Source organism: Hipposideros armiger, unplaced genomic scaffold (genome assembly GCF_001890085.2).
Source record: "Hipposideros armiger isolate ML-2016 unplaced genomic scaffold, ASM189008v1 scaffold_147, whole genome shotgun sequence".
NCBI lineage: Eukaryota > Metazoa > Chordata > Mammalia > Chiroptera > Hipposideridae > Hipposideros > Hipposideros armiger.
In genome coordinates, this window is record NW_017731497.1 from 3,053,747 (window position 1) to 3,071,822 (window position 18,076).

The window sequence follows — 18,076 nt, forward strand, 5'->3', positions numbered from 1 at the left end:
TCACATAGCTGGCCCATTGTCTGTCTTGATAGGAAACTAACTTTCCTATCTAGCTGAAAGTGACAGATATAAAAGAATAAAAATATGTCTACAACATGACCGATTATTTCTAAGGTTGCAAATAGACGAAGCCATTTCTTTGTAAACTTGGAAGTCATTTGAGATAAAACATACCCAAAGTATCAGTTGACCAGCATCTCTTATCTTGTAAAACTCATCTAAAGCTAGAAATAAAAGTATTTACAATTTTTAAATGTTGGGTTGATCTTTCATATTGTTAGAAAGGTCTAGTCACTGATAGTTGCTTGGTGGGTCAGTTAAAGATCTTTCACTTTTTGTAACATATGCTTTTTAATCTTTTCTTCAAAATTTTAAACATAATTCCCTTAACTAAAATAGTAATTTAATTTTTCATCTCTACATCTAAAAATGCTTTTCTTTCTTGGGCAAGAATTCAAGCCATTTTATAGCTGGTCAAAATTACAAGCTCAAATCCTTTAATCATTAAAAATTTTTTGTTGTATATTTCATTGATTCTGACTAATTTCATCATTTTTTTCAATTACAGTTAACATTCAATGTTATATTAGTTTCAGATGTATAGCATAGTGGTTAGACAGTTATATAATTATGAAGTCATCGCCCCAATTAGTCTAGTACCCACCTGACACTATATAGTTATTACCATATGATTGATTATATTCCCTATGCTTTATATCCCCGTGACTATTTTGTAACTACCAATTTGTATTTCTTAATCCCTTCAACTTTTTCATTGATTATATTTTGACTGTTGGGAGGAAGCGTCTTATTAAATTAATATATATTTGTTGAAAATGACTTTTTTTAAAGATTTTATTGGGGACTTGGGGGAGTTGAACAGTGCTGGGGAATAGGGGGAAAGGGAACAGACAAGTTGCTGTCCTTTTGTTCTTCAGTCTAGTTGTGGAGGATGTCGCTTCACTGGCCCATGTTGGTATTATCATTGTGCTCTTCCCGGATGAGGCAGATCGGTCACTGGTCTCTGGATGGCTGCTCCCAGCGGCTCTTGGCAGCTCACATCGGCTGCCGGCCACACACACGGTAGCTTATGGCAGCCCACTGCAGCAGTGGCTGCAGCCTACGCTTTTGCCCGTGACTCAAGGCAGCCCAGCTCCAGGTCGAGCTGCTGTTCACCATCTTAGCTGTAGAGGGCAGTTTCACTGGCCCTCTTGTGGGATCCGAACCAGGGCCCTGCTGCTCAGAGCTGGCGTCCCAAGCCAGCTCTTAACCAACGTGCCACTCAGCCGGCCTGAAAATGACTCTTAATATTGTTTATTATCTTAAAACTTTTTTTACAGCTGATTTGTTTTACTCTGTTGTAGCAAATTATAATTGCCTTCTCCACTTGATTCTGCCTCATTAGTGTGCCTTTATTTGAAAGTTAAACTTTTTTTCATTCTCAATTTTTAAGTTAGAAAATAATTTAATTATAGTTAAAACAATAAGTATTTCAGTTTACTACCAATTGTGATTTACATAAGTATCACTGTAACTCATGTTATCTGCATAAAATATTCAAATAAACACATTGCAGTACTACACTATTGCATAGAAAAATTAACTGAATCATTTGGTTTACACAAACTAGACTGTGTATAATACTAGAAATACTGCTTAAGTATAATACTAGAAATGATATGCATCCATCATGTGCACTGCAGTACATCTTATTTGATATAATAATAAAAGTGAAATATAGTTTTGTCAAAACCATAAAGTTGTGTTTAATGGAAAAGTATTTTATACTGCTTTAGTTAAGTAAAATTTTGTATTAAAATTTTTAAAAATTAAAATTCCGTTCCTCAGTTGCATCAGCCACATTAGCACAGCTCTAGAATCTACAGCAACTTACTCACTTTAAAGATAAAAGTTCAGGCAACGGATTTGCCGCCAGAACACAGGTGTAGTGAAAACCACAGCTAAATCTAACCCAAAATGGGAAAGGAAAAGACACACATCAACATCGTTGTCATTGGACACGTAGATTCCGGCAAGTCTACCACTACTGGTCATCTGATCTACAAATGTGGTGGAATCGACAAAAGAACCATTGAAAAATTTGAGAAGGAGGCTGCTGAGATGGGAAAAGGCTCCTTCAAGTATGCCTGGGTCTTGGATAAACTGAAAGCTGAACGTGAGCATGGGATCACCATTGATATCTCCCTGTGGAAATTTGAGATCAGCAAGTATTATGTGACCATCATTGATCCCCCAGGACACAGAGACTTTATCAAAAACATGATTACAGGCACATTTCAGGCCGATTGTGCTGCCCTGACTGTTGCTGCTGGTGTCGGTGAATTTGAAGCAGGTATCTCCAAGAATGGGCAGACCCGTGAGCATGCCCTTCTGGCTTACACATTGGGTGTGAAACAACTAATTGTTGGTATCAACAAAATGGATTCCACTGAGCCGCCTTACAGCCAGAAGAGATACGAGGAAATCGTTAAGGAAGTCAGCACCTACATTAAGAAAATTGGCTACAACCCTGACACAGTAGCATTTGTGCCAATTTCTGGTTGGAATGGTGACAACATGCTGGAGCCAAGTGCTAATATGCCTTGGTTCAAGGGATGGAAAGTCATCCGTAAAGATGGCAGTGCCAGTGGAACCACGCTGCTTGAAGCTCTGGAATGCATCCTGCCACCAACTCGTCCAACTGACAGACCTTTGTGCTTGCCCCTCCAGGATGTCTGCAAAATTGGTGGTATTGGTACTGTCCCTGTGGGCCGTGTGGAGACTGGTGTTCTCAAATCCGGCATGGTGGTCACCTGCTCCTGTCAATGTTACAACTGAAGTCAAGTCTGTTGAAATGCACCATGAAGCTTTGAGTGAAGCTCTTCCTGGGACAACGTGGGCTTCAATGTTAAGAATGTGTCTGTCAAAGATGTTCGTTGTGGCAATGTAGCTGGTGACAGCAGAAATGACCCACCAATGGAGGCAGCTGGCTTCACTGCTCAGGTGATTATCCTGAACCATCCAGGCCAAATCAGTGCCGGATATGCACCTGTGCTTGATTGTCACACAGCTCACATTGCTTGCAAATTTGCAGAGCTGAAGGAGAAGATTGATCGTTGTTCAGGGAAAAAGCTGGAAGATGGCCCCAAGTTTTTGAAATCTGGTGATGCTGCCATCGTTGACATGGTTCCTGGCAAGCCCATGTGTGTTGAGAGCTTCTCTGACTACCCTCCCCTGGGCCATTTTGCTGTTTGTGACATGAGACAGACAGTCACTGTGGGTGTCATCAAAGCAGTGGACAAGAAGGCAGCTGGAGCTGGCAAGGTCACCAAGTCTGCCCAGAAAGCTCAGAAGGCTAAATGAATATTATCCCCAATACCGCCACCCTAGTCTTAATCAGTGGTAGAAGAACGGTCTCAGAACTGTTTGTCTCAATTGGTCATTTAAGTGTATTAGTAAAAGACTGGTTAATGATTACAATACATCGTAAAACCTTTAGAAGGAGAATGTTTGGTGGACCATTTGTTTTTTTGTGTGTGTGGCAGTTTTTGTTATTAGTTTTTTAAATCAGTACTTTTTAATGGAAACAACTTGACTAAAAATCTGTCACAGAAATTTTGAGACCCATTAAAACAAAGTTTAATGAGAAGAAAAAAAACCAAAAAGATAAAAGTTCAGAGAGATAAAGCAATTAAACCCAGTTAAGCCAGATTAGTTAGAATGGAACAATGCCAAAAATAAATCTAAATTACAATATATAAAAATGTTACTTTAAGACGTGAAGTTAATTTTATATCCCAGGCTGAATCCTTGTCACACCAAAAAGAATTACTTTAATAAGTAAAAAATCAATTATTTCATTTGAAACAGTTTGTTTCTTTAAACAAAGCAACCACTTTTTTTGTGTGGAGGTTAAGGGTTTCAGTTAGATGGTAGGGGCATCCAATTATGAAAGGTGATATAACTTTCATCTTAGACTTAATTTCCCAGATGAACAGTTGCATTTTGAGTTTTATTTTTTTGTTTTGAACTGAGTATTGCTTTATCTGAAATACATGCATAAATATATGCAAACATAAAATGAAAATGTAAGGAGGAATTAGAGTAACAATGCAATTTCCTTCTTCAGTGAATGCTTAAGGTTCATGGAGCAACCAAGCACCTTAAGCCCAAATTTAAACGGAGTAGACTTTACCTTCTTAACATTTATGTGGAGAGGAAGCAAAAAATTAAAACTTTTCATTTATTTAATTCCTTTACATATTTGTCATAAAACTGGTAAATAATTATTCTCCTGCCATTGCTGGTATTTGATCATAGAGAAATAGTTTAGGATGTAAAAGGTAGCTTTTGCTATTTGTAGAAATGTTAGGGATTAACCCTAGGAATTTGGAGAATAGATTAGACTCTTGATTGAGACATATGTAATCAATTAATGGGCCTAAGGGAGTGTTAAATAATTACATATGTAATATTTTAAAATTTTCAAAAGCATTCATTTAAAATTTTGACTCCTGTGAATAAAAGACACAAGTTATGCTTTTGCGTGTAATCTTTTTTTAAAAATTACTTTCCCCCATCCTCTGCTCATTTTTTTTTAAATTGGGGAATTGGGGGATGGGAACAGCGCTGGGGAATTGGGGGGAGGGGAACAGACAAGTTGCTGTACTTTTGCTCTTCAGTCTAATTGTGGAGGATGTTGTTTCACTGGCCCAAGTTGGCACCATCATCACGCTCTTCCTGGGAGAGGCAGATCAGTCGCTGGCTTCTGGACGGCTGCTCACGCTGGCTGCTGGCTACACATGGTAGCCCATGGCAACCCACTGCAGCAGGGGCTGCAGCCTACACCATCACTGGCGACTCACTGCAGCCCAGCTCCAGGTTGAGCTGTTGTTTAGCATCTTAGCTATAGAGGGCAATGTCACTGGCCCTCATATGTGGGATCTGAACCGGGGCACTCTGGCGTCCCAAGCCAGCTCTTAACCAATGTGCCACTTGGCCGGCCCCTTTTCTCATTTTTTTATAGACTAGTTTCAGATAAGAAATGTTTTTTTGGATTCTGCTAGAGATGACCTAATTTTTACTAATTGCTGTGGATTAAAAGTTGTGTTTGCTCAGAATGTCAGTGTTATTGTCATTATTCTTTGGTAGTTATAAAAAGTAGTTTTATACAAAGCTGCTATTCAAAAGAATATATTGGTAAAAGCTCATAAGTTGTTTTTTTTTTAAATTGGCCTTATTCCAGGAGAAAAAAACAATGCTAATGTACAACTTAATTTTGTGTGATTCCTTTTATTATTTATTTATTGACTTGTTGAAGGGTCTCTCTCTCTCTCTCTCTCTCTCTCTCTCTCTCTCTCTCTCTCATACACACACAGTATCAATTTTAAAGAACACCTTAAACATCTTTCTTCAAAATAGTTATCAATTTCCTAAGAGACGTAGCCACTGTTTTATACTTTTGTTTTCTTGTCCTTCACATTGAAATGAAAAGACTCAAACATCTGAGTCCAACTTATTTTAATTAAATTATCTTTAAAGTGTGTAGCTTTATTTTCAGCTTTTTAAAAATTCAACTATCCCTACAGGTTAGTTACCTTCTCCCAGCTTTTCATTGAAATCTCTCCACCCCCCCAGTTTCCCCATTAATTTGAGTTGGGAAGTATCACCTTAAAGCTTTATGAATAGAATTGGTGCTTTTTATTTCATTCTCCATGTATTATACATCACTAAAAAGAATGTAACACATGTAGCAGCTTATTTCATTTTCAAAGGTGGAACTGAAGAGCTTTTGAATAAAAATGTGAAAAGAAGCTAGTGTTCATTGCCTACGTGGCTTTTTAAAAAGGCTCATAAAAAACATTCCATTGTAGATTCCAAGTTCTCTTTAAACTTACCACCAACAGTAACTGCCTGCAGAGCCATGTGATCACCTTGGCAGCAGCCAGGCCTTTCAGGGATTTCATTACTGTGGTTTCCTCAAGCTTTTTACACACACTGATGAATATTTTTCTTGCAGTTATCGCTGTGATGATTTTGTGGTTAATGACACCAAGCTGGGACTGGTACAGAAAGTCAGAGAACATTTACAGAACTTGGAAAAGTAAGTAATAGGCCTTGGGAAAGAAAAGGGATGGATTGGGGTTGAGAGGTCTTTCAGAATTTTTGAATGGGATTTTTGTGAGTTCTATAACCTCATCATGTTTTTAGTGTGATTGAAATATTAACAAAATAAGTTTTAGGTTTGGATAGCTGAAACTGCACTCATAGTTATCGGTCATAGCTCAGCATTTATTTCTTTTAATATTTGTCATAAACCATATCCAGGGACTCCAGAGCCTGTTTTTTAGTTATAACTCACCAACTTGTAAGCTACACAATTTATTTGCAAGGGGAATTTTGGGAGTGCAAGGAAAGGGCAGAAGACAATATTAAATCATTATAGAGTTACCTTTGATACTTAGAAAATCCTTATCAAATTTATTATAAGGTCTTCTTAAGAGCACTAAAATGTGTGTGTAATTTTTAAGGGAAATGAGGTTTAATTATATTATTGTCCGCTTTGCATCTATGTGATAGCACAAGATCCTAGTTTCTTCTTTTCCTTTTTTGTTGGGGGCAGTATATATCATTTGAAATTACAAGAAGCTATGAAATGCTTTGTCATAAAGAAAGCAAAGTACTTATGTGAATAGCATTTCCTAGCTGTAGCCAAATAGGTCATTCAGGTAAAACTCAGTGGGCTCAGAATTCAAGCAGTTAGACAAGAAACCCAAATAGCAATGCCTTTGAAGCTACAGTGGATAGAAGCTTAGCCCTGGAATGACTGCTGACTCAAGTAAAATTTGTGTAAATCACTCCGTGTCATCAGGTGTCATCTAATTTATTTTGACAGTTGATATATAAAAGGTATTATGAGAGCATGCCAAAATAAACTTAAATGTAAAGCCAATAAAAATGTTTTAAAATTGTGTACCGAGAGGAAATAACCTAAGTTCTGTAAAGTGAAACACCATTTAGCTTTGGTTAACCAAAGTCTTTATGCATGTCTCTTTGACGAAATAGATTATAAAGCTAATAAGGGAAGAAGAGTTGATTTCTTTAAAATCTAAACTAATTAAAACACTTTTGGATTTAAGTACTTTTTGGCTTGTCATCTTTTTGCTCCACTGTTTTTCAAAGTGCTTCCTCCCTTCTTTTAATTTGAAGAAAGCAGCCTGAGCCCTATCTAGGATTAGAGACAAAGGTTCGGATACACAGATCCAAAATATTTAATTTGATCTGAAATTGTCACAATTCACTGTGAAGTAGATTCCTGCAGTAATTTATGTAACACCACTCTTTGGTGTGGTCATGTCATTGTGAAGATTTTACTACCTTGATTCTTTGTTATAGAAGTGGGTAGCTACTTGAATACTTTTTTCTGCCACTTAATCACTTTCTCTCAGAAACAACTACCATCTTAATCCCAAATAAATTCATCAGAACTAAGTCAAAGGGAAAAGACGACATTCAAGAACCTGCATGCAATTATGCAGTTATCAAATCTTTTATTTCCATTGACTATCAGGTAAATCATGTTACAGACCACCTTGTCTACACTTCTCCTTGGCCCCACTGAAAATCTACCTTGCAATCCTTTTCTTATGTTGAAAAACATTACTTAAGTTTATTTTTATGTTTTTCAAGCATAGGGTTTAATCTATAATGGAAGCTGCAATTTTTAAAAACTATAATTACATTTGTGTTTTACTCAACTTTAGACTGTTCTGCATATTCTATAGCACAGCACTGTGCAACAGAACTTTCTGAAGTGGAGGAAATGTTCTGTAATCTGCACTGTCCAATATGGTAGCCACCAGCCACATGTGGCTGTTGAGCACTTGAAAACTAGCTAGTGTGACCACTGAATTCTAAATTTTATTTCATTTTAATTTATTTAAATTTATCTAGCTACTTGTAGTGAGTGGCTACCATGTCAGGCAGCGTGGGTTTCAAAGGTTCTGCCATTTTGAGACTCACTGATGGTAAAATTTAATAGCTTCTATTTTAAAAAGTGAAATGCTTTATGTAGGTTAAAACTAAACGTTAACTATTAGGCATTGTCACTAAGTAGTATATGTACTATGATTATGATTTCACTTCATTACTTATAGAATTTGTAAGGGAATAGCTTAACATTGTAACGTATGGAACTGGTCTCTTCTTACCTTATAGTCACTGATACACGGAGAGGGACACAACACACAATTCTGAAGACATGTTTCCTAAGAGTATTTTTAGATTTGAAGCAATGGACTGTTATTAGATCTGATGCACCAACGACATAGTTCATCTAGAAATTCTGGAAAGAAAAGTAATTTAGAATAGCCTGGTACTTTTAGAAGATGGGAAAGAATTGGCGGACTTAAAAGTCTGTGTTGTTTAATGATAATTTTTACCTCCTTTAGATTCGTTTTCCTGATACATAATAATTTTAAAGTGACCCTTTGAAGATAGGAATTACTTTCTGGTAAATTTTATGCAAAATATCTCTTTCATCAAGAAAAATTTAAATAATTTAAAATCAGAATTTCTGTGCTAAGTAGGAATTGTTTTAGAATATCCTTTGTATCATAACCTGGTCAAATGAATTTATATATGCCTATAAATTCTACAAACTCAGATGATATCATAATCTATTATGACAAATGAACAAAACATACCTTTATCAAAACTGAGAAAGAAGTAGCACAGTATTTGACACAATGTTAAATCACAGAATAATCATGTCAGACCAAGGTTTCCCTTTCGTTATAAAGAACAGGTTTTTTCATTTTTGAAGCTTGACAATTGATTAGGCAGGTAGAGTAGTGGTGGAGAGGTGTTGTCCTACACACTTCGTTTACTTGGCCAGCTTTTCTTGGAAGTGCCTGGTAGTGGCTGCTTTCTGTCCCACCTTGCTGGAGGAGCAGTGGGGATTTCCAAGGGAAGTGGAACTCCTCAGTTACTTTAATACTTGTGGGCCTAACAGGTCATTTCCTGGCCTAAGCAGCCAGGCAGGGCTCCATACGCTAGACACTTAGTACCGCCAAGTTTATTCTTTAACCTCCTGTATGGTGTGTGTGTATTAATGGCTTTTTGACTGTCTGTTTGTGTTTTAATAGCTCAGCTTTCACAGCTGACAGGCATAGGAAAAGAAAACTTTTGGAAAACTCATCAATAAACAGCAAGTTATTAAAAGTAAATGTAAGTAATTAAAATTTATTCAAATATAAGAATTGGTTGACATCTAGTCACTGCTTTATTACAACTTGAACATTAATGTTGCCCTTTATGAACTTTGTAAGTGTATGCCTTGGATTTGGGATGTTTTACAAAATATTTGCCACTTGTACTGATGATTCTTGACGTGGCTAAATACCCTAGTGAGTCCATCTGTTAGTGCCTTTCTTCCATCAGGATTACTACTGTATTCCACTGCCTTAGCAAGCCTTTGTTTTTAACGCCTCCTCATGGACCTTATTACTACGTTTCTATAGGATCCGGAGATCCTTGCTTTCTTCTGTTATAGGCTCCTAGTGCAAATCTATGGGTCTGAAGTTTTGGTATTTATTTCTTAGGATTTCATTAACACAACCGCATCATAAAAGAATATGCCTCCTCCTTCTGGTAACCATTTGCTATCAGATGGATGAGCCATCCATGGATTGGCAAAATTTTTTTTTTAAATCACTAAATATTTTAAATACACTAATAATTTTGCTGTGTGTCTACCTCTCTGCTGTCATGCTAGCTATGTTTGGACACACACTTAAAGTGTTATGATTTTGTGGAAGAAAGCTAAAGTGCTCTCTGGCCATCTGAATTATAGGCAGAAATGCTTCGAGTTGGACTGGTAGATTCACTTTCCAGGTGTAGTCTTCACATGTCATTTGTAGAGTTAATCAGAAAACCAGGGCCGGCCGAGTGGCGCATTGGTTAAGAGTTGGCTTGGGACGCCAGCTCTGAGCAGCAGGGCCCCAGTTCAGATCCCACATGAGGGCTCATGGCGCTGCGCCCTCTACAGCTAAGATGATGAACAGCAGCTCGACTTGGAGCTGTGCTGCCGTGAGTCACTGGCAACGGCATAGGCTTCAGTGGGCAGGTCAACAGCTGGCGTGAGCTTTTGTGAGTTTTCATGAGCCGCTGTGAGCGGCTGTCCAATGGCCAGCGAGCGACTGCCTCATCCGAGAGGAGCACAATGATGATACCAACATGAGCCAGTGAAGTGACGTCCTCCACAACTAGACTGAAGAACAAAAGGACAGCAACTTGTCTGTTCCCCTTCCCCGATCCCCTAACGCTGTTCCCCTCCCCCAATTCCCCAATAAAATCTTTAAAAAAAAAAAAAGAGAAAACTAAGCCTTAGTCTTTAAGGGAAGTTCAGGTAGTTTTTTTAAGATTGATATCCCATTGCTAGGAAAATACATATTTGGTCATTTATGCATGGCTTAGAGTTAAAAGTTGAAAGACAGAAATATTATATATATATATATATACATATATATATGTATGTATGTATGTATATATTTGTAGTACTTTTAATAGAATCTTATAAAGGCATTAACTCTTAAACTTTAAGGATCTTCATGGGTTTTGCATTGTGTAATGCATGGTACTTATTAATGCTGATTTCCTCATAAACTTCCTTAAGATACTCCCATTTAGAACAATCCCAGGATCAGAAACAACCTTCTAAAAATATCCAGACACTTATACAGAGAGTAGAAAGAGAGTTTGAAATATTAATTGGACAGAAAAGGACCAATTCCAAATTGGCTTGATGCTAGAGTTTCAAATATAGGCCTTTGCTTTGGTGTTTGAAATAGCTGACCTTCTCTTGGCATTACTGATGGCCTCTTCTTGTCCCATGTTACAGGGAAGTACCACTGCCATTTGTGCCACAGGGCTTCGGAATTTGGGGAACACGTGTTTCATGAATGCCATTCTTCAGTCACTCAGGTAATGTTAAGTAAGAGCTTAAGTAGCTAATGTTAGTTTCTAGTAGAATGGTTGAGAGTGAAGGCTCTGGGATCTGATCCTGTCTCTGCCACGAACTCTAGTCCTATGGCTTGGGACAAGTTACCTCAGTTCCCTGTGCCTTAGTTTTCGCATCAGTAAAATTGGGGATAATAGTTCTACTCACAGAGTAGTTGGGATGATTAAATAATGTAATTTGTATAAAGTGCTTATTAGAGCAGTGCCTAGCAGGAAATAATTGTTAGCTGTTATTATTTATTTCTTATTGCTTCTTGAATAGGCTAGAGGAGACACCAGTACTCTTTTCTGTAAAAGACCAGATTAAATAAATATTTTTAATCTTTGCATGCCTCATACAGTCTCTCACAATATTCTTCTCCCCTCTACTCACCCATTCCTTTTTTTAAACAACTCTTTAAAAATGTAAAAGCTCATTGGCCAAGGGCCAGCTGTGGTGTGTGGGCTGTAGTTTGCGGATCCCTGGGCTACAGGGAACCTTGTTCAGAGAATTTATTTCAATCATTAGTTGAGTCTTAAGTGTGGTCATAAGATCAGATGAGAAGATCTTCAGAATGTAAGATAAGCAGTAAAAATATAATGGCCAACAAGGAGGACTTAAGTTATATAGAATAAATTATTTTGAAAGTTGTCTACTTTTAGATTTTAATGAGGCATCAAAAGCCAGAATAAATTATCTTCCCAAGGCCACCTTGCTAATAAGGAGCAGAAGCCATATTGATCTCTCCTTCAAGGTACTGTCAGTTTATCCAGTTTTGCTCAAAGAAGAAATTTTAGTCACTGTTGAATTCTCCTTGTTACTCTATATAGTGTATCCAAACAATATGGTTGGTTTTACAGTTTGTTTTCATTTGAGGAATATATTGAACACCTGGAAATGAGCACCCTGAGAACAAACAAATGGTGACAACCTATAGTTGGGGGGCGGGGAGAGAGGATTTTTGAACAGAAAGTTTGCTTTAACATCTTTGTTCATTCCTACAAAGCCATCTATTTTTACTGTGTTTTTTAAAAATAAAATAGAAAACTTAATAAAGAGATTACACTGAGTACAATTTAAATGAGAAATTGAAAGATCACAAAATTCATATGTAGGTTTCATAGAACTTTCTTTACAGTCCTAATAAATTTTTAAAAATAATAATTTTTTTCCTTCCTTTTAAAATAGTAACATTGAGCAGTTTTGCTGTTATTTCAAAGAACTGCCCGCTGTGGAGTTAAGGAATGGGAAGACAGCAGGAAGGCGAACATACCACACCAGAAGCCAAGGGGATAACAATGTGTGAGTTCTAAGAATGTGTCCTTTCTGGCTTTGATCTACAAAACAAATGACTCTTACTGGTGATTTCCATTGCATTGTGTGAGTTCATAGGCACATCCATTTTTAAAAACTCTTCTTCTAAAAATTCGGTTTATGTATCTAGCTGGTAATGTTCATAATTGTTGGAAATCTTTTATTTTTATTTATGTAATAGGATAAATTTAGCACTCTGTTTATTGAGTCTGTGAATTTGGACATTCTAAAAATTGACATCTGTATATGAAATGCAGTTCTAGGTGTAGACCAACATGAGTATCATTAGTCTTTGTGAATTGATTTGTCTGATAGTATTTGGTGAACCTGTCCTAGATAATAAAATTAATTTGTAGTCATCAGATTAATTACAGGGCAATACAGTCAATTTTTAATTGATATGGAGAGGGAAAAAATTGATGTGATTATCAAGAACAAATATGTATTCACATTCAGTGCAACCATGCTCTAACTGAGATTTAGAAGATCTAGCGTATTATCATGATTGTAAGGGGCACATTTTTTTCATATCTTAACGTTACTGAAATAGGGCTGTGATTTATAATGTCTATATATTGTAATGTAATGTTTTCCCTGCTTGCCCATCCCCTCTCCTACACACCCCATCCTCACACATTCCGAAAAGCCCTCTTATAATCTGACAGTGTTCTGCCTAGGTGGCTGAGGGCGAATAGAAGAGAACATACTAAAATAGTGTGCAATATAATTAGAGCCAGAATATGGGGGAACTTTAATGCCAGGCGTTGGAGCAGGGATGGAATGACATCACTAGAAGTAGTGTTTTGCGCGTTTACTTTGATAGCAGCATATAGGATGAGCTGGAAAATGCCTGCATTCAAGGAGGTTTCACACTTTATAGTAATTGAGTTGTAGGGCAGAGCAGTGAAATGAAGAGGGGGAAAAATATAAGTGCACAAAACTTCAGGGAAGAATTAGTAGTGCTTGATGCACTCATGTTATTTAGGGTTTAGTTACAAACTGTAGAAATTGCTTCTGGCCATCTTAGGCAGAAAAGGAATTTATTGAAAGTCTGTTGGTGTGCTAACCATTACTGGGTGGGTACAAAGTCAGATCTGAATTCTGGGCATCCAGTACCACAGCCATAGTCACCCAGCGAACATTCCCATGAGGACATCACTGCTTCCATTGCCCAGTGCAATGCCCGAGTCCCCACTGCCAGCACTGCTGGAGTTGGGTGCTGGGTGGATGCTGCTATTATTGCTGCCCCTGCATTCCGGGTGATGCTCTTTGCCATCAGAAAGGATTAGGCCCTGCCCCAGCTTCTTTGTGTTACTAACTCCTCCTTAAAGCAGGCAGAACCCAGGCCATATGCCCTAACCCTGGCTGCAAAGGGGAGCTGAGAAAGCAAATATCTGGCCTTTCCAGCTTCCATAGGAGGAGGCAGGCTCTGACTCTTACCGGGACTCTTAATTTCTCAAACATAGGAAGAGGGTTCAGGTACTAAGAAGTAAAAAATATGATTTGTATCCCAGGGACCTACTGGATAACAGGGGCTGGGATAGAAGATACTGAGGATTTTCCGAGATGTCAGTGAGGCATCTGTGAGCATGGTAGTTGTATTGACAGAACAGTTATTGAATTGAGGAGATATATCAGTTTAGCAACATACATAGAACACCAACATCACCAGTGACTTAAACATTCATCGTTTTTCTCATGTAAAAGTTGGAAGTTACCCATCTAAGGCTGTTTCGCAGTCATTGGGCTCCTTCTAGTTTTTTGTTCCACCAGCCCTAGGCTGGGGCTCTCAGCCACACAGTCCAAGATGGTGCTGGAGTACCACTGCTTCGTCCTCATCTCTGCTAGAAGGAAGAAGGAAGCGGTTAATGAGGACTGTTCCTTCTCTTTAAGGAAGTGTCTCCGAAGTTGGACACACTTAGTGTTTTATTCCAAGAGTTCATGTGCCAAGAAAAAAATTGGAAGTTCTATTCCTGTGGTAGAAGAGGAACACGGATATTGGGGGACAAAAGGGAGAGTACAGAGAGAAGGGTTGGTACACATTGAGTCTGAAGCGACAAGAGGACATCCAGTGGGAAATTCCTGTTGGAAACTGGAGAAACCGGAATAAAAGCAGTGATGAGAAAATCTGGATTTGGATTTTGAGAGTCACTGGTATAGAGATGAGTGTTGAAGCTGTGTGGCCAGATGAACTCTCTGAGGCAGACGTGAGCAGATGGCCACACTGAGCTGGGAAGTGCTCCTAGTGAGAGGCGAGAAGGAACAACGAAAGAGATGGAGAAAGAGTCTATTACTTGTTTCGAGTTTTTTAAAATGTACATTCTCAGGTAATTTGGTTTGTACCTTATCCATTACTGGCCATACTTTGGCTCCGAGTTCACCATGTGGTTAAAAAACTGGTTTTGTCAGTAATTACTGCTATTTACATGGGTTTTTGAGATGCTCTTACTTAACTGCTTTTCATTTTTTATTATGAATTTTATATAATTGGACATTATACATTGAACTAGTAGTCTCACTAAAGATAAGGCTGTCATCGTCCCTTCCTCTTTTCCAGGTCTTTGGTGGAAGAGTTTAGAAAGACACTCTGTGCTTTATGGCAAGGGAGCCAAACTGCATTTAGCCCAGAGTCCTTATTTTACGTTGTTTGGAAGATTATGCCGAATTTTAGGTAAGTGTTATTTAATAAGGATATTCAAAACCTTAATATTAGTCTTTGCATTGTTCCTGAAATGATTTCCAATGCAGTGGTGATACTCTAAATAATGAAGACCAGTTTTGCTTTTTTTTTTTTTTCCTTAAAGGAGAACAGAAGTTGGATATATCTGACTAGACAAATGTTTGTTTAAATAATAGATGTTAGAAATGTTTTTAACAAAGGGTAGGGTATTTTGATGTTATAAAAACAAAGCCCTTATAAATAACTTAATGCGCTCTAGGAAAACATAATGGACATTTCCGTGATACTTTCAAAATCTTATAAAGAATAATTACCATCATACATTGTCTTCTTATTTCAACTATTAAAAATCTAAATGTAATTTGTAGCAATCCATCATATTATATTCCCTGTTCTGGTCGGGGTTCTGAAGGTCTTAGGAGACTGTGGACAAGTCGATTGGGACCCACTTTCCAGAAGGTAGCTGGGCCCCATCCTAAGGAGGCTGCAGTCACTGTGTTCTGTGCTTGCTCTCTAGCCAGCCCTGCTGTCAGGATGCTACCTCTTCTCCTGGGTTGGTCACCCCTGTGGGGATTCAGGTGATAATCGCAGATTTGGGGCCCTGCAGGTGTTGGACAACAGCCTTTGCCACCTTCTGTTGATTGTATCCTTCTGAAGCAAGTCATGGTTCTTACTCGGCATGATTTTGGTACCTAATGTACATCCCCCACCCCACCTTTTTTTTTTTTAAACAAAGCCAGCATGCTCTAGTAAAACTTAGCATACATCATGCTCTATCATATGTATCATGCATACGTCATATCATAATAGTGGTTTAGAAATGTTGGCAGCATAAAGTTTAAAAGGTTAACAACTTCTAAGAACCGTAAGTTGTTGTGAGTGGCTGTTGTTATCCCTGATCTTTGTTTTGAAGGAAACTTCTTTTATATATATCATGTTATTTAAATCTCCTCTCAGGAGAGACCAATTTTGTAAGGATTTTAGGGTTTCTGGACTCTGCATAGGAAAAGTGGAAATGGCTGTTAAGTTACCACTAATCGTATTTGGATTTAATATAAAATTTCTAACATAATCACCTAGTTAGAGATTTAATCTGTGTGTTTTATTATTATATAAAAATGTATTTATTGAATGCCTACTATGTGCCTTGCACTTTAGGTCTTTTCTACCTGATCTTCATTAAAGAACACAACAAAATTCCTGTCAGGGTAGGAAGTGTTATCCACATTTTAAAGAAGATGAAACTGAGACAGAGGAGGAGCAACTTGTTCAATCTTACACCTCTAATAGATGATAGGACCAGTATTAGAACCTAGGCTTTTTGGGGGTTGGGTAATGGTAGATGCATTCACAGTAATGTGTTCACATGCCTGAGTGAGGCCCACCCACTAACTTTTTACTCTTCTGCTTTGTCTCCATGGTGACTGAGATCCCTCTTTCTTAACTGGGAATTTAGAAATATTATGAAGCTTTTATTCAATAGGGTTCTACTTTTCTTCTAAATCTGCTCATATCTCTGTCTTTTCTAGTTTCTGTAGACCAACTGTGAGCATGATTTAGTTTTGAGTTGCTCAATTTTACACATTCTAATATTCCTACCGATAAATGGAAAGAACTTTTGGAAAAGGTAACCAGGTTGAGGAATTTGGCATGGAGTTTCCAGAGGGATTCGTAATAATTGTGAACTCTTAAATTTCCTTAATGACTGATGAGAATAGGACACCTGTGTATTCTTGGCAAGGTTTTTTCTAGTTCTGTAATAATTGAGATTGTTCCCCATTTTCCTGTAATGAAAACATAATTTTCTCTTCGTTAGATCCAGACCTTGAGATTATATTATGGATAAGGCCCAGTGTGAGGCAAGGAGGTGGGGCTTTCTTATGACTGTTACTTCTGGTAGGTATGCAGGGTCTTATAACATGCCTCTGTGGAAGTGCAAGAATTCTTGAATTATGTTTCTATTACATTTATAATCCCAAAGTAAATTTTTTTAAACTTTAGAAAGCCCATTTTCTTAGATTAACATATGAGGAATTTGATACTTTGGAATGAAATATGAGGACTCCGAAATACAAACTTGCATGTAGAAGTAGGAACAACCTTCATTTATCAAATAAATACTCTAGATATACTCAACAGCTTTGGATATAGAAACCATCAAAGCTATTCTTTTGTCTTTTGCCACCCAAATCAAAAGCCAGCTACCCAGCAGGGAAACAGTTCTTGGAGTTGAACCTTCCCTGCATACATCTAGTAGTTCCCCTTATCTGTGGTTCGCTTTCTCTGGTTTCAGTTACCCAGTCAGCTGTGATCTGAAAATATTAAATAGAAGATTCCAGAAATGAACAATTTATAAGTTTTAAATTGCACACCATTCTGAGTAGCGTGATGAAATCTTACCCTGCCCCACTCTGTCCCGCTGGGACGTGAATCACCCCTTTGTCCAGCATCTCCACACTGTACATGCTCCCCACCTGTTAGTCACTTAGTAGCTGTCTCAGTTATCAGATCAACTGTGTGTTCAAGTGACCCTTGTTTTACCTAATAATGACCCAAAGCCATTCACACAACTTTAATTATGGCATGTTGTTATAACAGTTCTATTTTATTATTAGTTGTTGTTACTCTCTTACTGTGCGTAATGTATAGATTAAACTTGATCATCGGTAAGTGTGTATAGGAAAAAACATAGCATATATAGGGTTTGGTACTATTTGCAATCTCAGGCATTCACTGGGGGCCCTGGGTCGTCCCGCCTTTGGATAAAGGGGATGCTATAACTACTTTGCCATACTTTTATGGCTTCTCAGTATGCCATTTTTCTTGTGCTTTTCTATTTCATAAAAATACCTTAAAGTTTATTTTTTTCAATAGGCAAAATAGAAATGATTCAAAATTTCAAAAGTTAAAAAAAGGATATGCAATGAAAGTTTTTTCATTTACTCTGTTCCCCAGCAATTCATTTTGCTTTCTGGAAACATCATAGTTACCAGATTATTGTGTATCCTTTCAGTGATATTCCGTATGTGTGTGTATACGAGAGAGAGAGAGAGAGAGAGAGAGAGAGAGAGAGAGAGAGAGAG

At 37.7% G+C, this 18,076-nt stretch overlaps 1 protein-coding gene and 1 pseudogene across 2 annotated transcripts in view; both read left to right on the forward strand.

The window, feature by feature from the left end:
- Positions 1 to 18,076, forward strand: part of USP3 (ubiquitin specific peptidase 3) — a 91,698-nt gene that overhangs the window by 41,098 nt on the left and 32,524 nt on the right. For both annotated transcript variants that reach the window (XM_019650782.1, XM_019650784.1), the window contains exons 4-8: positions 6,020 to 6,103; positions 9,147 to 9,228; positions 10,901 to 10,983; positions 12,188 to 12,301; positions 14,871 to 14,984. In XM_019650782.1, coding sequence (XP_019506327.1) covers positions 6,020 to 6,103; positions 9,147 to 9,228; positions 10,901 to 10,983; positions 12,188 to 12,301; positions 14,871 to 14,984 — 477 coding nt within the window. The remainder of the gene's footprint in view (positions 1 to 6,019; positions 6,104 to 9,146; positions 9,229 to 10,900; positions 10,984 to 12,187; positions 12,302 to 14,870; positions 14,985 to 18,076) is intronic.
- LOC109387089 (elongation factor 1-alpha 1 pseudogene) lies at positions 1,928 to 3,408 on the forward strand (annotated as a pseudogene).